This window comes from Diospyros lotus, chromosome 6 (assembly GCF_014633365.1).
Source record: "Diospyros lotus cultivar Yz01 chromosome 6, ASM1463336v1, whole genome shotgun sequence".
Taxonomy (NCBI): Eukaryota; Viridiplantae; Streptophyta; class Magnoliopsida; order Ericales; family Ebenaceae; genus Diospyros; species Diospyros lotus.
In genome coordinates, this window is record NC_068343.1 from 12,626,131 (window position 1) to 12,648,569 (window position 22,439).

Genomic DNA, 22,439 nt, shown 5'->3' on the forward strand with positions numbered 1-22,439 from the left:
TTTGGAACATTATGATGATGAAGAAGAGTTCTAGTGACATTGAGGAGGTGTCTCATCTTCCGCTCAACCACTCTATTTTGTTGTGAAGTGTTGATGCAGGAAGACTCATGAATAACCCCTTTGTCTTGAAAGAACTTATGCAAGTGTTGATTAAAATAATCCCTTGCATTATCAGTTCGAAATTTCTGAATAGGAGTACCAAATTGAGTTAGAATCATTGAATAAAAGTGCAGGTAACACAGTGCTAACAATAGCCTTATCCTTAAGAAGGAAAACCCAAGTCATTCTAGTACAATCATTTATGAAGGTAACAAACCATCTAGCCCCAAAACAATTGAGAATCCTAGATGGACCCCAAACATCCGAATGAATGAGAGCAAAAGGACGTGAGGATCTTTCAATACTAATAGGATAGGAAACACGATGATGTTTGGAAAGTTCACATACATCACAATGAAAAACACTAGGATCCACATATTCAAATAAAACAGGAAACATAGTTTTGAGTAAGGGAAAAGGTGGATGCCCGAAACGGTAGTGATGAAGCCAAATGTCACTACCAGAAGACTGAGAAGTGCAGGCTGATTTAGGCTGAAATCTGGACTGAATGTGATGGGGCTGCAAGGTCTCCTTTCTCAAAACATACAGCCCATGTTTCTCCTTAGCAGCTCCAATCATCCTCCCCGTAGCCATTTCCTGAAACTCACAAGAATAAGGAGAGAGAATGATTCAACAAATTAGATCCTTAGTGAGTTGATGAACTGAAATCAAGTTAGTGGACAAATTAGGAACATGCAAGACACTTTGAACAGAAAGTTTAGGACAGAGTGACTTGTCCTTGACCTTTGATAGGAATAGAAGTCCCATTAGCAATAACAATCTGTTTAGGTGTCATAAGAGGCTGATAGGTATCAAAAACATTTGGATTAGAGGACATATGGTCTGTAGCTCCTGAATCTAGAATCCATATATCATTCTTATTGGTTTTAGAGGTTGTTAAAGAACTCAAATGGAAACTATTACCTGGCTGATTACCTTGCTGGGCAATAGAGCATGATCCATCCTGAAGAGTTTTCAAGAACATCTTGAGTTTGCTAACTTCATCAGCAAGCTTGTTGATTTCATCAGCTTTCAGCTGATTCTGCTCCAACTCGGGTGCTGCCTCTCTTTTTTCCACCAGCTCTTCTTGCCTATTTGAAAATAGGCCTGATTTCGAGAGGTCATATTCTTAAAGCCCCCTAGTTTCTGCAACACAGCCTCCTTCCCATGCAATTTAAAACATGTCTCTCGAGTATGCCTCAGCCTCTTGCAATGGGAACACCATAATCCTTCTGTTCTATGCGTTTTGTTTTGTCCATCAGTCCACATACCTTCCTTTCCATGCAGCCTACCCTGCACATCACCTCTTCCTTGCAGTGGTTTAAATTTGGACCTTGCTCTTTTGTTTGTAAACATTGTTGATCCTTCAGAAGTCATATCACCCAGCATTGCTGTCCTCCTGTTTTCTTCACTTCGAACAACTGAAAACATTTCATTAAGGGATGAAAGTTTTTCCCTTCCAAGAATTTGCACTCGAACTTGATCATACTCATTATTAAGTCTAGCCAAAAACTCTACAACTCTATCCCTTTCAAAAATTGAATGAAGAGTGGCTGCATCTTTCCCACATTCCATTTTAATGTTCTAGTAGTGGTTAAGTTCCAGCCAAAGACCATTCATTTTGTTGTAATATTCAGTGATTGTCGAGACCCCTTGCTTAGTACTATGTAACTTCATCTTAATCTTGTAAATAACCGACGCATCTTGAATCTTAGAGTAGGTACGCCTAATCGTTTCCTATATATCTTTAGCAGAGGACAAGAACATGTAATTTTTACTAACCTCTGGTTGCATGGCGTTCCATAGCCATGATATGATCATGGAATCCTCTATATCCCAAGCATTAAACCCTGGACCAGATTTATGTGGACTAGGCTTTGTTAAGTGGCGAATCTGTCCCTTCCCCTTTAGGAATGTTTGAACCAGCTGTGCCCACTGTAAGTAGTTGCGTCCGTCCAGCCTGTATGACTGATGCACCCCTGGTAAATCGCTGGAAGAAAAACCTCCTATTGGAGCATCAACTCCATTATTCTCACCGGATGTCATGGCTGAAATTGGCGTTATTTCTGATATTTCTAACATGATCAGAAAGAAAAATGTCTAGCAATGAAGGCAAAGACAAGAAGGAATTTCGAGGCTTGAGCGACTGAAAGTATGGCAACAATCGGCCAGAAACAATCAAGGAAGAAGAGCAAGGAATCAGCAATGAAGGCTGGGAAATGGACTGAAATACAGAAAGCAATGAAGGCCGGAAATCATAGGGCAATCGGAAGTGGCTCTGATACCATGAAGATTTCAAACAGAAAGCATAAATATTCATTATGTGCAGCCCTAGTTATAGGGTTGGAAATTACAGCTATAGAAAGTTTACAATAGGAAGGATTACAACACATTTAGGAAAGATTATGATACAATGGGATTGGGAAAGATTCTTAATCTGTTTTAAGAAACTAATGTAATCAAGGTAAAATCTTAAATAAATCATTCCTTAAATAAAGCATTCCAAAACAGGCTGCAACCTCTTCTTCTTTCCTTTCCTTATATGTCAACAATTATGGATAGTGATAATTCTGAAATGGAGAAATATGTTTTCTCCATTATTTGGAAAAATACTTTTTCAAAAAAATTTATGCTTGGGCTGACTCCTATTTATTAGTTTTATAGAGGTTGTATCCTCATTCCTTGGTAAGCGTGGCTAGCACATTTACTGGCCATAGAATCATATTACAGTGTAGCATGTCTCCTCCTGTAGTAATCTGTGGAGGAAGTTGAAATTTACATGTCATGTTTTGCATCTCTTTGGAAACTTGCCTTTCTGTTTTCTAGGGAAAGTTTTTTCTCACTGCCAGTTTCCTGTTGGCTCTTTACACAGATATGGATGCATGCTGATCAACACAAAATTGGTTTTCTTGGTAGAGCCGAGTTTTATAATGCTCTTAAACTTGTCACTGTGGCACAAAGTAAGCGGGAGCTGACACCAGACATTGTCAAAGCAGCATTATATGGCCCTGCTTCAGCTAAAATTCCTGCTCCCCAGATTAATTTTGCTGCTGTTCCTGCTTCTCCTCCCAATCCTGTGGCAGGTATGCCTGTCCCCCAGTCACGTGCTGTCTTGACAACACCAATCCAAAGTATGGGTCCAAGAGGGCCACAGGTGTTGACCTCTGCAAGCATGGGCCAACAGTATTTTCCATCTCAGCAAAATCACCTGGGAAAGCCACCACGACCAATGCCTCCTAGTACTATGTTCCGGCCACAACAGGGAATGCCTGGGGTAGGTACTACGGCAGCATCAGCTCATCCAAGTACAAATGTCTCTAATGATTGGCTTAGTGGAGGGGCAGGTGGCTCCTCAGCTGGAACTGCTACTCAAGTTTCCACCAGAGGGATTACTCCATTGACAGCGCAGGATGGTTTTGGGATGTCCGCAGTAGGTATGACAACTCCTGCACAACCTAGACCACAGACAACATCTGGGGTAATGCAAATTGCTGCACCAAAACCACATGATCTAACACCATTCTCCCAGGTGGAAGTTAAAGATTCTAAAACATTGCCTGGTTCAACAAATGGGGTTGCATCTGACTCAGTTTTTGGAGATGTATTTTCAGTAGCCTCGTCTCAACCAAAACAGGAATCTCCAGCACCTGGATCTTCTGGCACCAACCTGCCTGTTTCATCATCCACTGTCCCAGTATCCTCTGGGCCTCAACCTGCAGCTAAGCCAAGCACATATGGATCTTCACAGAATGCATTTGTTCAGCAAACTATGGGTGGTCAGCCTCAGCAAGTTCTGTCCACCACTCAAGCAAAGCAACAAGTTCCAGTCCAGAGTTCCGCAACATTTGGCTCCAACAGTACTGGTTTTCCAGTTGGTGCTAGGAATTCTGCTTCTGGCCAGTCTCAGGTTCCATGGCCAAGGATGAGCCCGTCTGATGTTCAGAAGTATACTAAAGTATTTCTGGAAGTAGACACAGATAGAGATGGGAAAATAACTGGTGAACAGGCTCGCAACCTGTTCTTAAGTTGGAGGCTGCCACGAGGTGGGACGTCCTTCACTTTAGATCTAAACTTGAAATTTCTCTCTGTTCAGATCTTTCTTCTCAGAAGTTGAACTTTGTGTTTACCTTAATGTTTGTGCCTTTTTAAAAGAAGAGATAAGAAATAAGCAAACATATTAAGTGCTTCTGTGGTTGTATATTGGTTACTGGCTGTTGGCTCTATTGCCTTGCCTCTTACCACAGGATTATTGAATCATGAACTTCATTAAAGTGTTCTTGTGTGACAACTTCATTTTTTTCTTTAGATTTATGATTTTCTATGACTACATAGCCAACTTCAAGTTTTTGTTATGAAAATGACATTTTAAGAAGATATATAGATGATGTGGATTAGTAGTGTTACACCAGAGAGGGAACAAGACACCAATTGATGAAGGAAGTTAATCAATTGTTCTTATTGAAGATAAATTCAGGTAGTTTCTTGAGATAGTTTCGCCTTGTCCAGTGAAATGACATGATCGCCTTGGATATCTAGTCAGGGAGACAAGGCCATGTAATTTTCAGTTGGAGAAACCAGTTTTTGGGCCCAACACAAATAATTAACTCATTCCATGGTGTTTGGACTTCTTGTAGAAACTTGGAAAGATAACAAAAACAATGAAAATTTGAAAGATGCAAATGTGAAAAAAAATCAAAAGATGTAAAGCTTTGGTAATCGTAATGCTAGTAAATAATGACAAAAAAGTATTACATGAAGTCACTAAGTTAAGGGAGAGGAACAGTAGACACTTCATCGTTTTTACTGACATCAAATATATATTGAAATTAGTTTAGGATATGAAAATCAAATTGAGGTGAGAAAAGTTTTGGATACAACTTAGTTTTGGAAGGTACTAAGAGATCTATGTTTATTTTGCATAACAAGACCATTTAATAAATTTAGGAAATGATGGATCAATGAGGGAAAGGTGTCTTAGTACCAATGCATGAAAATTAAGGAGATATTCTAAATTCACAAGCTTTCAAGTTTTTACCATAAAGATATGGGAGATTGAACTCACTTTTTGTAGAATTAGAGAAAGTGTATTATAGGATTGTCTAGAAGTACTATCTGGGTAAACTCCAGGTTCCTTATGGGATGGAAATATATGTGGAGCAGTATAGAAGGTTTTCATATTATTTAACTCTTTGAGCTTTATAAAGCTGGTGCTATGCCACTGTGTAGCATGAACTTTGCCGGTTGATTCAATTTTATTGGGTTCTGGGATGTATATGAACAATAGACTACTGGGCTGCTTTCAATTTATGTTATTTTACTTACAATTTTCTTAGTCCTCCTTGTAATCATGTTTTCTTTGCTTGCTCTAATTTCTCATGTCTTATATTATTCTGGTTGACTCAATGCATCCATTTTGATATCTCTCTTGATATTGAAAATCCATATTCTAATTTTTTTTTTTTGTGAAATGGTGAGCCTTAATAGCTTCTCTTTTGCGATTGGAAGGTCAAGAGTTCAAGTCATGGAGATAGCCTCTTTGCAAAGCAAAGTTAAGGCTGAGTACAAAAATGACATTCCTTGACTCTTGCAAAGCAGGGAACATTGTGCACTGAGGACGCCCTTCTTTCTAATTTTATTATTTTATTTTATTTTTGCAAGTACAACCTAGGTTATACGGGTTTGTGTTCAAGAATTTGGTGGTGTATCTAATTGTGAACCTTCCATAAACCCTTAATCTTAAGCTATTCTGATGTGTCTGGAAGCTAAGTGCAAGTACGTGTCACATTGTGAACATTTTAGATATAAAGCGTATATTTCAATAATTGACGTACGATGATGTTTATTAGTTCGGAATGTACTTGAAATTGAATGAAATTTAGGGAGTAAAAAGGATTTTTATCTCGCATCCTCATGACAGCACAAATTTGTCTTCTTTTACATGTGAGCTTCTTGTTCTTCAAGAATTGTTAAAATGAGAAAGTAAAAGTGCCTGCCTTGGTTGTAGGGACTGGGCACGTATCCCGTACTTGAGTCCTATCACATCTGGAAAATATGTGTACACAAGGGTTAAAAGAATCTGTGTAACCGTGGTGTAGCCACCATTGTGATATAGGATGTTTGACTCTGAGGCCAAGTTGCTGATTGTCAAATTATGTTCTTTCCACGTGGAATCCTCCTCATCTTTTTCAGGATGTTTGAGAGTTGATCTTGTGAGTATCAAAGAAGCAACAAGATGCAATAGGTCTCCTTACGGTCTGAAGTCTGGATTAATCAAACTGAGACTGGAAAGAGTGAATGAAAATTGTTGTGAATGATGACTTCTTTCTCATGTAGTTTCAGTTGTCTAAAATTAAGGTGATGCATCCGTGAATCTTGTGGTATTAAGCTATCTTGGCTTCTGGTTCCATTTGGATCTCTGTTGAAGTTTGAGAACATCCATTGTAGTCTCTATTTCTGGATCAGATTTGCTGTCTGTAATTCTTATGGCTTATTTTCTAAGGTCAGTTTTGGTGGCATTGGCAAAAGAAACGTTGTGGTTAGGCCACTGTTTTTGAGCAAAGATGGTTGGATTGTTTATGCTGGAAAAATTGTTTATGTGTTGAAAATAGGACCATGGCTTAATTAGATAACAAAATGCGGAAAAGGAATCATATGCTTATTGTTCTATTGTTTGGTTAACTCCATTTTTTTCTCTCCTTTGAGGGTGGGGAGCTCATTATGTTTTTAAGTCCAATCTCTTGGCATGTGTGTGTGTGTGTATATATATATATATTTAATCCAGTTACTTGGTATGTAGTTAACCCTTTGTATCTAGACAAAATCTTTCTTTCTTGCCTTTTCCCTTCCTGGTTTATGCAAGAAATTTGTTGCATATACTTTACAAACTAGTTGGAATTGATTAAAATCTTGATATCCTTGTCTTCAATATTCCTCCCAAAACAGTATATTTATCATGCTTTTGTTATTGGTGTGTCAGAGATCTTAAAAGAGGTGTGGGATTTATCTGATCAAGATAATGACAGCATGCTTTCGCTGAGAGAATTTTGTATTGCACTGTACCTGATGGAACGGTATAGGGAAGGCCGGCCTCTTCCTAGAACGCTTCCCACTAATATTATGTTTGATGATACGCTGTTGCCTGCCTCTGGTCAACCTGCCACTGCTTATGGCAATGCAAATTGGAGACCTACTCCTGGTACACATTTTCCTATGAGTTATTTTTTCAATAATTTTTTAATAGAATATCAATAGAAGAAAACTAACAAGAGTGGGTGAACCATGTATGAAAAAAAGAGCAAAACAAGGTGTCTATGTATGTCCAGGTAAGAAAAACTTATCTAGAAACTGCAAAAAAGCAGCAGCAGAAAGAAATGCCCTTCCTCAACCACAAAAATAGAGCCCCCGAGAATGGTTCCATTCAGACAATGAATTGAATGCTTGAAGTCCTCAATTGCTCTTCTACTCTTTTTGCATCAAATGCTACATGTTGCTCTGGAAGGAGTAACATAAACTCGATATATTTTGTCATTTTTGTCAATAGGTTTGCAACAAGCACAAGTTGTACGTGGTGCCCAGGCAGTGACTGCTGCTGTTGCTAGAGCAAGACAAACAACTCAGGTTCCAGTCCGTCTCCCTGATGAAGATGTGCAGCCTACTCAACAAAAATCCAAAGTTCCAGTTTTGGAAAAGCATCTAACGAGCCAGCTTAGTGAAGAAGAACAGAATTCGCTGAACTCAAAGTTCCAAGAGGCAACTGAAGCAAATAAAAAGGTATTCCCTGTTTCTCGTGTTTACTAAATTATCTGCTCTTTGGGCATGCCAAAGATTGGGTTATTTGCTAGATTATTTTTTTAGTAAAATAATGATTCCATTTACCCTCACAAACTTGGGAGCCTCTTGCATTGGGAATGTCCTTTAATAAATTCCATTTACATGAAAACAAGCTCCGATTATTTTGCAGTCTCTTAATACACAGAATTTTTAGATTCTCTATTCACGTGTTAACCTGTTTGCTGGATTAATATCCTTCCTTACTTGTGCATGATGTGATAAGTATAAAGTTGTTAAAATAGTGGCTTGTGAGTGAATCTGATTTATGGTTATTGCTTAAGAAGCACAGGTATAGAGAGGACATGGATACTGACACAAACCATGATTTGTGACAACTTGGAAAATTGATAATATTTATAGAATCATTTGTCTAAGATGCAAAGAAATTTGTCTGCTTGAATTTTGGGTTTTGATTACTAAGGAATGGGTACTTTACCAATAATGCCCGAGCATGGCATTCCTTTGATGTTATTTTGTATCCATATGGTTCTCAACGTGTGTATGATATTGCCCTTGGCAGTCTAGTTTGTATCATCTTATTTAGAGGGTATTGTAGATCATCCAGAATTAGTAAGCATGTTCCATGGTACTCCCTCAATTATGATATTCATTACTTGAAGGGACTACTTGACATAGGGACATCCTAAGGAGGCGTCGATCTTGCAAGGTTGATAACCTCACTACAACAAGGTTGTCTGTCTTGGCAAGGTTAGTAACCCCACTACAACAAATATTGGCTAAATCACCATCTCAGGATGCCAACTCAAGGATACAAAAATACTTAAGACTCTAGGAATCCTCAACTAAAGAAGAAAGCACAAGGAAAACCCTTGTATTAATAATAATCAACAACACTCAAGACATGAACAAAACACTATCCCAAGAGGGGTATTTGTAACAGTAGTAAGGGGGTTTAAATTTTTTTACGTGGGACTCTAAATCCCATACACAGTAGCATGTATCCCTGCTTGAGAATTTTACTCCTCATTCATGTCGTAATTGAATCTAGGAATTTAGGAAATCAAAATAAAAGGATACAACATATCAAGTATTTATCCTACTATGCGACGTTAGCTATATGAATTCTAGCTTGGTAGCCATCTTTGTATATGGTCTTATTTTCTATAAGGCTCTTACAACTAATGTCATACCTAAGTGTCTCTGTCAAAAGTTTTTCTTGATCTTTATCTTCTACACATTTTGCTAGATACTTGTTCCATTTTATCCACTCTCCTCATAGAAGTCTATTTGGTCTTCTTCTCATAGAACTAAACCATCTTAATCAAGTTTCACATCTTATCTTCAATAATAGCCGTTCCAATCTTATTACAAATAATCTTTGTTAACCTAGGACTATGTGGAATTACACTTAGATGATATAGGCCTCTCTCAACATGCACAAATCCTCCTGGTGATAATAGGAATTGAAACAGAAAACTTAAGCAAACGAACTGAAAGAAAATAAGAACAAGAAACAGAAAACAAATCACACAAACGCCAAAATTTATTCTTGTTCAGTTTCCTTTGAGGAAACCTACGTCCAGCCTTCAAAGAGCACCCCGAGCGGTCTTATAAGCAAAGAAACTGACCAGTACAATAGCAAGATCTCCCCCCTATTCCTAAGTACAAAAACAACTTCTCTCCCAAGATTACAAAGCTAAAAACAGAACTCTAGCCTTCCTCTCAGAGAATACAATGCACTTGTTAGAATAGAAGATAATAGAATGGCCACACACACCCCCTAGCACTCTATTTATAGAGTGGGCAGTTATCCCTAGAGAAGACATTAGATATTTACAGTTTAACCCCTCCCAATTTCCATTAATTACAGTTTGAGATATACACTTCTATCTAATTCTTCAATGGCCCTCTAGTGCATTGCCATCACTCACTGCTACTGCCATCATCTTCTTATACCATATACTCGAGACAACATTTCAACAATCTTGTTTTTAATTTTATCTTTTATTGGCCGTACATTCATTTTAACATCTTTATCTTCTTTGTGCTCATATTTTGCACATCTCGGTGCTTTATTGTCCAATATTTACACCATCTAAAAAGGTTGGTCTTATAATTGTTTTATAAAATTTTTATTTTACCTTTAATGAATCTTACTATCACTTAAAAACATCAGATGCACTTATCAGCTTTAATCTCCCTATCTTTTTTAATGAAGCCAAGGTATATAAGTTGATTTTTTGTTGGTATGACTTAATCATGCAGTTTTACCATAAAATCATCCACACTTATATTTTTACTAAACTTAGATTCAAAATATTCGGTGTTCAATCTACTTAACTTAAAAACATTTGGATTCTAAAATTTTCCTCCATTTCTCAAGTTTACTATTTACACTGGCTTTTATCTCATCCATCAACACAATGTCATTGACAAATAGCATACCCCAAGGTACCGTTGCTTGGATATATTTAGTGAGTTCATTCATTAATAGGGCAAATAGGTAAGAGCTTAAAGCAGATCCATAATGTAATTGAATTGTAATGGGAAAAACTTTAGTGTCTTTCCACGTGCTCTAACATGTGTTTTTTGCTCCATAATACATATTTTAATTAACCTATATATAAGCAATTCAGATCCTTATTTTCTTTAAAACCCTCCATAAGATTTATTGAGGAACTTTATCATAAGGTTCTCTAAATCTATAAACATCATATGTAAATCCTTTTGTTTATCTCTATACTTTTTCATTAGACACTTCAGCAATTATATAGCTTCCATTGTTGACCTACCTAGCATGAAACCAAATTGGTTTTTAGACACCTTGGTTTCTCTTCTTAATTTCTAACCAATCACTGTTTTCCCAAAATTCATATTGTGACTTGTTAGCTTGATTCCTCTATGATTTTCATGACTGAGATCACTTCCTTTATTCTTGTAGATAGTCACCAAACTGCTCTTACTCCATTTGTCTGACATCCTTTTTCATTTAAGGATCACATTGAATAATTTCATTAACCAAAAAATGCCCTCTTGTCCTATGTATTTCCATGCTTCTATTGGCATGTTATCCGGTTGAACTGGTTTATTATTCTTTGTCTTTTCCAATGGTTGCTTTATTTCGTTTCAACATATATGTCTATAAAATATGTAATTCCTATCTTTGAAGTTACTAAGATGTTGCAACATAATGCCTGTTTCTCCACCTTCATTAAATAACTTCAAGAACTACTCCTTCCATATCTCCTTGATTGCCCTCTCATTTACCAGTACTTTTAGTTTTTGTCCTTCATGCATTTCACTTGGCTCAAATCTCGTCTCTTTCTCTTGGTTTAGCTAGTTTCTCTCTCTCTCTTTCTCTGTCTCTCTCTCTCTCTCTCTATATATATATATATATATTTCTCTATCTTTTGTATCAAGTCATCTGTATAATTTTTCTTAAGTTTTTTTACTATGCGTCACTAACTACCATTTTTGCTTCTTTTTTTGGTCAAATGATACCTCTATATGTTTTCCTTATTACAGTGAGTCCTGTAGCAAGCTCTCTTAATTTTGATTCTATTTTGTACCTCTTCATTCCACCTCCATGACTCTCTTTGATTTGAGACTTTTACCTTTCTCTCCCAGAACCGTTTTTGTCGTATGTTGAATAGTAGTAGCCATTTCAAGCTACTTCATTTTTCCTCTCTCCCTGTCCGATCTCTTTTGCCACAAACTCTTTCCTTGAAAATAGTTTGTTTTTCACCTTTTAAATCCCATAATTTGATTCTTGGGTTTCGTTTTTTTTTTAAATCATTTTTTATCCCCCATTTCGCATCAATGATTATAAGTTTGTTGATTTGTTAGACATTCTCATGCTATAACTCAACAATTCTTACAACATAAGTCATTCTCTTGTCTCATAAGAAAGTAGTCTATTTGGGTAGTTAATAAGCCATTTTTATATGTGATTAAGTGTTCATCTCAGTTTTTAAACCTAGTGTTGGCTATGATGGGTTTTTATGCTATGGCAAAATCCAAAATATTCTTACTCTTACTATTTTTTCTCTGAATACATGACCTGCACGTACATCTCTATACCCATTCCCTTTTTACCCACATGACCATTTAAGTCACCCCCCTATAATAATATTCTCACTTCTAGTTATTTCTTTTATCAACATCTAAATCTTCCCAAAATTGTCTCTATCTCCTCTCTTAATCCAACTTGCTGACATATGTATGAAGTATGAACAATGTTCAAGGTTTCTTGTTCCAGAACTTTAGCTATAATAATCCTGTCTCCTATTCTTGTCACATCCACTATCCCATCTTTTAAAGTTTTATGCATAGTAATCCCCACTTATGTAGATGTTCCTATCAAAGTCTCAATATCTCATGATCCAATCCTTAATCTTTGATCTTGTACTTCTTTACACACATCCATCCATGAAAATGCAAGAATCCTTGCAAATTTAAGACTACATCTGGGCGCCAATGTAGCTACTCTAACTTTCCCACCATGTTTGAGCAGTGTAGCACTTCTCTGTGAAGGGATATGCCCAACGGTTTTTCATTTGTCTGTAATTCACATTATTTGATTCGACAAGTGTTACATTAGCCGTTGACTACCTAACACAACCCTCCTCTATCTGGACCAGCTGTAGATAGGAACCTGTTATTGAGTGCATAAGTGGTTTGGCTAGTGATGTTCCTATGTGTTCATTTTGCTTTGGCCAGTCTTATTTCCCTGTCCATTGCCCAAGGGTTTTGACTTCTTGTTCACCCTAACTCTGGGAGTTTTGAATTTCTGCTCTTCATTGAATTGAGTTGGCTTCCAGCTCAGTTTTGAGGGGAAACATGTTTCACAACATTTTATTTGGGAGAAAAAATTATAGGTCTTTGAATCTTTTCTTTCCATGGTGCAAGAATCAGGTCAATCTGATGTCAGGATCTAAACTTATGAACAAAATACTGGGGCTAATCTAGTGAGCCATGCCTTTACTCGGTTTGCTTTCATCCCAAGGCCAGTTATATTGGAAATATATAAACATCTTGTAAGTAAAAATTCACGAATTTAATTTTATTATCTTGTATCCTTATATTCTGAAAGAGCAAGTATATATAAATTAAAAGTGTAGGCTATTTTTGGAATACTTAATTTTTTAATAAAGTTCTTCATTTATGTTTTGATCTGTCTTGTATTATTGGTGAGATCTAATAAAGAAATTATACGGAAACCTTGCAGAGAGCTCCATTTCTTTTTGTTCTTGAAATTTTCTATATCTAATTCTTCTTAGAGTTCAGTGCTTATTGAGGCAAAATTGCTCTGACGAATTATCTTCTTATTTTTTTCTTTGGGCTGCAGTACTGTGCTAACTGCATCAATTTCACTCTGAAGCCTTGTTTATTTTGAAGTTCTTTTGGGGAATAAATTCACTCGATTTGAAGTGTGCAAGGGTTGTTACCAAGAAACTTCCTTTTTCAGATCAGTATAATGATAAATCTTTCTATTTCTGATTTCAGGTAGAAGAATTGGAGAAGGAAATTTTAGATTCTAGAAAGAAGATTGAGTTCTTCCGCACCAAGATGCAGGAACTTGTGAGTGTTCGCCACTTTTTCCTTTTTGATTCTTGTTATTCCCTCCAGTAATTTATTGTGCACACCTTGTTAAGAATGAATCATTTGATTTATTCTTCAAAACATTTTGGGATTAAGATTACGTCTTAAAAAGTTAGTCCTGGGACAGTGCCATGAGGATTGGCTGGTTGAAGAAGAGAGAATTTTTTTTTTTTTTTTTTGGGGGGGCGCTGAAACATAAACATTAGAAGATAAAATATATGACCAGCTGATAAAGTACCATCAATTCAATGAAAACATGAAAAAGTTGCATGGGTGTGATCATACTTACGAAGATTCTCTATAGGTTATTTCCAAATGATTTCAGGGTTGAGAACATTTCTTTCTCTTTACATAATTGATTTCAGGGTTGAGAAAAGTTTCCTGGTATTTATTGATCACCCCTTTGAAAAGAAAAATTATCCTTAAAGTACATGCTTGGATGGATGACAAAATATGAAGAATAAAAAATACTTCCTCAAAGAAGAGTGATGATATAACTTTAAAAGAATGAGTAATAAAAAGGAAATGACGTAAACGCGTATTCCCTTCATTCCTTGAAATAGATTTTTATTGAATCTTGTTTTGCTTCATTCTTGTCTGTTCACCCCCTCTCCTCCAACCACATTTCTTGGAAAGTTACAGTTTTCTTCTTTCTTTATAAATAATATTGGGTCAATTGAAGCTTGTTGTCAATACGCTACGTGTCTTAGTTATTTCAGTATCATTAAGTCATGTTATAATTAAAGTTGAGAAACTTGAAAGCATCCTAACCCGTAAGGACTTGTCTATTTTCTAGACCTTTCTTGTCCTTGGTCAACTATAATTTTTGGGTAAAACAGTCCTTGAGTTAGAGAGCAAATAAGAATGCAGCAGAATTTGGAAAATGGGGGTTCCCTGTTAAACCAGTTGCTTTTAGCTCACTATTGATGAATGTTGAAATTGTCTTTGGAGGGTACAAGCAATGGGAAATAATTTCTGTGTTGTGACTTCCTCAACCTGTGAATATAGTAATGATTTTCCAGCAATTTCTTTCTCTTGTTGCTCCTGGCTCAAACCATGCATTTGAAGTGTTCTTTATAGTAAAGATCTTCAGGTGATAGTTAGGAACTTCTGTAATTTTGACAGCCTGTTCAAGTTATGGAAATTTCTTCTTGTAATTTTAGCCAGTATTTCTGTTAGCGCTAGAGAAATGTGGAGGTGGTCCCTATAATAGTATGACATAGTTATCAAAAAAATCCAAGAATGCTCACTGGGACATGTTGCCGATGGCATCAGTCTTAAATTTGATGTAGCCCTTTTATATGGTGCAATCTAGTCAAGTTCCATGTGTTGGCACAAATCGGTACCCATAAGTTCATGATTAGTTGTTTCTTATATAGATTTCATTTTGTAAAACATTTTCCTGCTATTGTCATAAATATAGGGAAGTTTGGGGTCCAAGAATGATAGGGAGATATATCTTACATTTTCAATGTTCTGGAGGAAAAGGATGGTTTGTGGGACTAAACAAAAGTACTGCATATGATTTGAAAGTAGATTTCCAGACAATTAATTGCAAGAGAATGCTGCTATCAGGGAAGAGGATATAAAAGGGAATCATATCCGATGGTGCCAGGTTGTCACAGGATTGCAGTTGATATAGCTGGGTGAATTGTAATTAGTTGATTGTTTGAATAGACGGGAATATTAGTTGGGCAGTTAGGCCTAATTTTCAAATTCAAACTATTTTGTAATTGTTGATCAAGTGGTCATTGACACCTATTATGGGAGCCGGATCAGTATATAAAGCACACTGATACCGCTCCATACCATTCAGAGAATTATCAATACAAAATCTCTCTCCCGCCACTTCTTCTCTCTTCTCTCTTTAACTCTCGTTTCCCCCTCTTTTCTCTTTGTTCTTCCCCCTCAATTTACCAATTCTCCTCAATTCAAGGAGAATTTCCCCGTCAGAATTCAATTCTGACACAGGTGTTAACTCCTTTTCACATTACCACCTGTTATGGTCTGAAACTCTTGAATCCACCATATAACTGGAGGTAATGCCTAAAACAATGCCTTTATTGAAACTTATACCAGACAAGTGCATAACCATATCAGAGAATTGTGGGAGGCCCTTATACAAGAAAGAAATTCCTATCTAGTTACTCTCTTATAATGGAAGAGAGATAGGTGTAGGAAAGAAGACTCCACAGTTCTAGCTGTAGCTTACTGGCTTTGTGCAAGGTAGCTACTAGGAGATAGATGCTGCAATCTCTGCAGAGAACTAATAGTTATGTAAGACACCTGAGTGCCTTTATTAGTAAAGCCCAACAAGTGCTATTCTGTAACATAAAAAGCTCAATTTTGCTTCCTTTAACAATTATTGGTATATTAAGATTCTATCCTCATAATATAACAAGTATAAAGCAACTACTTGGCTGCTCTGGACTTTGATTAGTTTGAGCTGTGGGAAGCAGTGTGCCTTATGGAAGAACCTAGGGAGTAGTAGGGCAAATATTGGAGAAACTATGGTTTCTGGGATGTGCAAAATGGGGAATTGAATGTGGTAGAAGGAAAGTGATCATTTTACCTGCAGATTTTTCCATAACATCTTTCACACCTATGTATAGAGAAAAAAGAGTACCCTTTCCATTGAAGTAGCAATGTTATTTACATTTGTTTGAATTATTTGATCGAGAAAACTATAGTCACATAATTGATGGACAATCAAGGGCAAGCTTAGTAGCAATGGTGAGATTGCTCCTTTGTGACTAGAAGGATATGGGTTTATATTGTGGAAACAACCCCTTTGCAAAGTAAGGGTAAGGATGCTTTCAACAATGACCTCTCCTCAACTCTTGCAAAAACAGAAGCATTGTGCAATAGGGTTGCCCTTTTAATTGATTGAGAATCAATGATAACATGGAGGGATGCTAGTTTGTACTGTGACATCTTCCGGTTCATCATTTCCCCTTAACATAAAGATGTGAATGGTCATCACAATCTTATATTGTCATTCCTTAAGGTGATTTGCTTGTATCTTCGCAAGGTTTTGAAATTATTATTATCTTTCCTTTATTTCGTGTCATTGCCATAGTTCCTTTCCACATGGAACTTTTAACCTGCCACAAACATGATATGTTTTCCAGTTAATTATTCCTCCTCGAATTCAGTTGTGTTCCTTTTTGCTCTCTTGTTCAACATAAATTGTGATATCGGCCTCAATCTTGCATTGGCCTCTATTACGGTGATTTGCTTGGATCTCTGTAAGGTATTTAAATTACTATTCTCTTTCCTTCATTAGAATATTGCTGCCAGAGTTTCCTTCCAGATTTCAACTTGTGTAAACTGTCCTGTGATTCTATTTTAATATTGTAACATTAAGCATGCCCGTTTTGCTCTTGTGGGAGTGGTATTGAGTCAAAGATATCAAAGATAGCTTTGCAACAAGAACATATCTAATGCAGAATCCAGCCTCACTTTAATAATCACCATTTTCTCACCCTATGTATTTCTTTAGTCTTTTTTCTTCTTAACGGGCAGGAATGACTACCCTTCTTGCTACTTTCTAATTTAAGTATAATGCTGATATGGTCTAATTTTCCTTTGTCCCATAGTTGCCACCCACCACCCACCTTGTTTCTGTCATATTCCTTTTGGGTAAACTATTAAGTAGTCCCTCCCAACTTACAATCTAGTGTTAATGCCAACCTTAAATTTTTAAAATTTCTAGTTAAGCCCTCCAACTTTCTTGTTATAGTTTGTGTAGTCTAATCTATTAACAACAATAAGGTATATTATCCTGGTGTATTGTGTTTCTTATGATTGAATTTTAAGGTTTAACTTAAGAAAATAATAATTAAAAAACAGATGTAGAGGAAATGAAGGATTGATTGTCCTAAGTACATTTTTAGTTTAAATGGTATGGCTGATAAAAATTAATATATGATCAATAATTAGACATTTTACTTGAAACAACCATTGATTTTCTTTATTCCTCTATGTTTCTATGATTTTGTCAACATATGCTTTGTTTATATGCTGAAATTAGGTCAAATAGGAAGGGCTTGTTATATAATATAAGAGGTCTTCTCACACTTACAAACAGATTGACCTACGCTCACTTCAAAGTGAGAGTTGGAGGGTTTGTGCAAAAAAAATTAAAAGTCAACATTAGAAGTTAGAGGGACGATTGAGTTATTAACTCTCTCTCTGTTTTTTTCTCCCTTCAAAAATCTTTTTCCCGTAGTACCTTGTTGCATTCATCCTTATGCCTATTTTCTTTCTAAGACTTCAGCTTTCTACTTTTTTGATTAGCCAATTGGTTACTATTTGTGCCCACTCTTTAACATGAAGAAAGCTGTGTTATGGTTATATGTTGTTAAAAACCAATGATACTCATCCTTGGTAACTTATTACACTCATCCTCACACCATATGCTATCTTCATATTGTAGCTGTAAACTTGAAACTATTGTTCTCAATTTCCAAACTCTTATTACCTGACCACTACATAGTTGTTGGAAATCCTGGAACCAGCCCTAAGCCCTTTGAAAAGATCTCTGTGATTCTCAGGACCACTTATAATCCATCTTTTTGATGCTTTGATGTTATGTATGCTCCAGATTTGGAGGCATCTGCCGCTTGGTAGCTTATCATAGGTGGTGCCCAGAACTTTAGCTTCTATGGCAATGAAAATGAAAGATAATGACAAAATTGCTAATTTAATCTAAAAATATTGTTATCAACTGCACTTTATCCTAACCAAGGGTCAGTGGCACAGCATCTATAATGTCAATTGACTTGTATTTAGGGCAATAAGTGTTTCATAAGTTGTTGTAGTGATTTCCTTGATGCATTCATGTATAGTGCTAATTGTCTGGAATTTATTTTTGGTCAAATTGTTTTAGTTCTGGATTGGGTAAACAATTATTTCAGATGCAACTTCCATTTAGTTTGTCCAGTTGTTGGACTAATCATAGGCAGACATCTAATCCTTTTCAAAGTGATCTTTGCAGGAAAATCTTAAAAATCATGTAGTTGATCAGGGTGGATTAGCTAATATGGATCTTTGTTGTCTTGTATAGACAACTCAATTCTCACTCCTGATATCTCTCTAGACAAATAGAATGTGATAATATTATTCATAATTTTGGTTCTCTGAGTTACATGGGAGAATAATATATTTTCTTTGTTTGTTATTTTCTCTTTGGGCAGTAGTTGCCTAGGTTTTGGAAAACTGATACTGGATTTATTGCTTTGTACCCTTAATGATGATGCGTTGTTTGGTATCAGATTTTATACAAAAGCAGATGTGACAATCGATTAAATGAGATCGCTGAGAGGACATCAGCAGATAAACGTGAGGTACTTAAGTCTTCAAGCCCTTTTACGCTGTCCACATTAACTTTTGTTCCTTACTGCTCTAATGGACAATTTTTTTAGGCTGAATCACTTGGAAAAAAATATGAAGAGAAATACAAGCAGAGTGGAGATGTAGCCTCTAAATTAAGTATTCAAGAGGCCACATTTCGTGATATTCAGGTAATATCAGTAACCTCTTTCAGTTTAATGATGGGAAATAACTGTTTTCGGCTTTTATCTAGTTCAAATGTCCATGGTGCACAGGTGCAGTAAGTACTGATATTCTGTGATTTACTTTTAAAGTCCTCCTTGAGTAATATTCTATTGTGCTGAATTCTTTTTAGGAGAAAAAAATGGAGTTGTACCGGTCAATTGTCAAAATGGAACAAGATGGAAAGGCTGATAGCATTCAGGTATATCCTGGTGCTGATTACTTTCTTGAGACCCTCAAAAGACTTTTCTGATTGCAGTTTTCTGGTCTTGGCAGGCTAATGCTGATCAAATTCTATCAGAACTGGAAGAGCTGGTGAAATCCTTGAATGAACGCTGCAAAAGCTACGGATTGCGTGCAAAACCAACCTCACTGGTTGAACTACCTTTTGGTAAATTTCTGCATTACCAACATTCTGGTGTTACCATACTTGTTTTTGGACAATTTTGAAGTATCTTTTGACAACTGTTTATTCCAAAGGCTCTAACCCGATATTTACATTAATTTTTTTCTTATATCTGGGCTCACATTTAGGGATGTAAATGGGGCCCCAATTAACCCCATTTACATACTTGTTTCAATACATTTTCAAAGGAGCCTTATACCTATACCCTCATTTTTATATTTGTTTTAATGTTAAATGGGATTAATTGGTCCCCATTGGGGACCCATTTGCATCCCTACTCACATTAATACATATATTTTCTACTTTCCAGTAATGTAAGAAAGGACTTTACATTCAGAACTGAACTCACCCTTCAGCAAAACTTTTTCTAGGATTTGTGATGAATTTATGGTTAGAGTTGGTTGCAAACACTGGCATATCAAACCAAATGGTTTGCCCTTAATGTTTCTTGATATCTAGTACTGTTCTTGGTTTTTGTTTTTTGTCCCAAATCTCTTTCCCAGTTTCATGTATAACATAATATACTGGATTCTAGTTTCTTTGACTAGGTTGATTAATGTTTTGTTCTTTTACCTTTCTGGTTAACTAAACTTATGCATTGCATTTCCTAATGTAACTCTTTTAGTTGAACTGGGTTTTGGTCAATTTCTATCTTGTTTTTTAATTCTTAGGTCTCTCCTTTAGTAGATTACTGTCTTTTATTATTTTGAACTTCCATGGCATACTTTTCAAACTGAATATATATATATATATATATATTTTGCTTGGAGTCGAACTCAATATTAAGAGACCATTTCATCTTTCTTATATTGTGGCACAGGCTGGTTACTCTCCTTCACAAAGTTTGAACTGTTTGGAAATTACTTTGAAAGATCTGCTTGACTCTTTGTCTGTTGGCATATGACATATCAACTCTTAGGCAGCCATATATTTTGAGGAAGCAAAATTAATTTGGTTTTTTTATAATGGTTAGGCAGAAAATGTTAGGAAGACTTAACAAAAGTTCCCTCTTTCGGAGATGCAAGATAAAAATAGTTCCGTTCTCTGATTTATCTCATCTTTTCTTCTGATCTTGTTAATAACATTTATCTTTGTCTTCCTTTCTTGTTGGTTTTGTTAAGGCTGGCAACCTGGTATCCAAGAAGGCGCGGCTGATTGGGATGAAAATTGGGATAAGTTTGAAGATGAAGGTAGGCCACATTTGCTTATGAGATTAATTGGAAATTCCATTCAAATATCCCCTTGCTGAGAAGTGTTTGATGACTGGGTTCTAGTAGCCCTACTACTTGTTGCTTTATCGTATTTGTATTGGCATTTAAAATGCATCCAACTTCCCTTTCTGATTTGCCCAAGTATGTACAGATTCTGGTTTTGGGAATCCAAACGAAGTGTATAACTTTGTGGTTGTGTCCTTGATTAATTCTTACCACTTACAGGTTTCAAATTTGTCAACGAGCTCACTCTTGATGTGCAAAATGTCATAGCCCCTCCTAAATCAACATCCTCCTCTGTTCAAAGCAAAGCATCTTCCATAAAAGATAATGTAGCAGATGTTTCTTCAGATAATGCTGATCAGAAGTCAGAGCCGCTACCAGGTGGAGAGGAAGGGAACCGTAATGACACTAACAGCAAAGACAATGTAGCTAGAAGTCCACCAGGCAGTCCAAGTCATGCTTCTGAGAGCCCATCTGAGAAGTTTCAAAATTCTCCATCTAGAAAAAGCTTCAATGCAGATGGCTCACCCCATGCTGCAGAGACCCAGAGGTATGGGCTTTAATTTGTATCTTTCTTCCTCTTTTGTTGGCTTTCACTTTTGTATTAATAGCTAAGACTTCACATTATTGTTCCATCATATATTGCAGAAGAAGGCTAATTCTTATTGAAAATCTAAAAGTAAAATCATACTTGTGCAGTGAACATAGGGGAGCTGAATCTGTTCTCTCAGGGGATAAAAGCTTTGATGAACCAAGCTGGGGTACATTTGACACTCATTATGATACTGACTCAGCCTGGGACTTCAGTTATGGTTCTTCTAAGGTATATGAAAATTTCTTGACGTGGCAATCAATTTTGTGCAGTCCATTAATTAGAGATACACTGTGTGATTATGTATGCTAGGTTTTGATCCATATCCCTTCTATCATTTGTCCTTTTTTTTCTTTTATGTTAGATGAGATTCTTGTCCTATATGTGTGTGCCTACAGTTACATTGCGTTTACCCTTTGAGAAGGGTGGGGAACCAAAGGGAAGTTTTTTTAATTGGCAGAAGAGAACAAGTTTTTTTGTCAGTAAAAAATGAAAATGAAGTTCCAAATAAATGATGGTGAAAATTGCTGGGCCCAAGTAGAACTTACTTTTTGATTTTTTTTTCCCCTGATAAGTAAAAGTTACATACATACCATAAAGCCCCGCCAAAAGGGGGTGGAAACTCTGTCAAAAAGTTGTAGAGGCTACAAATTAGAACAATAAAAATGTGCTTAAGCCCTAAGAGGCACATAGTCATCTTTTCATAATTTAGAACAAATTGATTATTATTGTTGTTGAATTGGGAGCACTGGAATCACTCAATCTTTACCAATTAATAGCCACATAAACACATGGTTTGATCCCCAGAATAACAGAAACTGAAAATACAAATCAAGAACATAATGGGAATAGGGAAAAGATACACAAACCAAACAAAAGACACAATAGATTTATCTTGGTTTAGACCGCAATAGCGATCCTACATCCAGCCTTAGTCCCAAGAGCAAGTCACTATGAAATCTTGAAGAAAACAGTACAAGAACCCTCTTCTCTTACATGAGTACAATACTCTATGAGATTACAAAGAACTCTCTCTACAAGCCTTTCCTCTCACTTTACAACAATTCACTCGTATAGCATTTTCATGAATGATAAATCACGACTGCCCACCTATGCCACTTAATTATTTTTCTGTCATTTCTAGATTTAGACTGAGATTTGCTCCTATTCCTAAAGTCTC

At 36.3% G+C, this 22,439-nt stretch overlaps 1 protein-coding gene across 1 annotated transcript in view; it reads left to right on the forward strand.

Annotated features, from left to right (window-relative positions):
* The window catches only part of LOC127804928 (uncharacterized), a 37,993-nt gene that overhangs the window by 12,291 nt on the left and 3,263 nt on the right, over window positions 1-22,439 (forward strand). Inside the window, exons 2-12 of the mRNA XM_052342032.1 lie at window positions 2,972-4,142; window positions 7,076-7,294; window positions 7,640-7,869; window positions 13,396-13,470; window positions 18,768-18,839; window positions 18,918-19,016; window positions 19,181-19,249; window positions 19,324-19,438; window positions 20,575-20,643; window positions 20,890-21,217; window positions 21,367-21,490. Of these exons, the coding sequence (XP_052197992.1) occupies window positions 2,972-4,142; window positions 7,076-7,294; window positions 7,640-7,869; window positions 13,396-13,470; window positions 18,768-18,839; window positions 18,918-19,016; window positions 19,181-19,249; window positions 19,324-19,438; window positions 20,575-20,643; window positions 20,890-21,217; window positions 21,367-21,490 (2,571 nt within the window). The remainder of the gene's footprint in view (window positions 1-2,971; window positions 4,143-7,075; window positions 7,295-7,639; window positions 7,870-13,395; window positions 13,471-18,767; window positions 18,840-18,917; window positions 19,017-19,180; window positions 19,250-19,323; window positions 19,439-20,574; window positions 20,644-20,889; window positions 21,218-21,366; window positions 21,491-22,439) is intronic.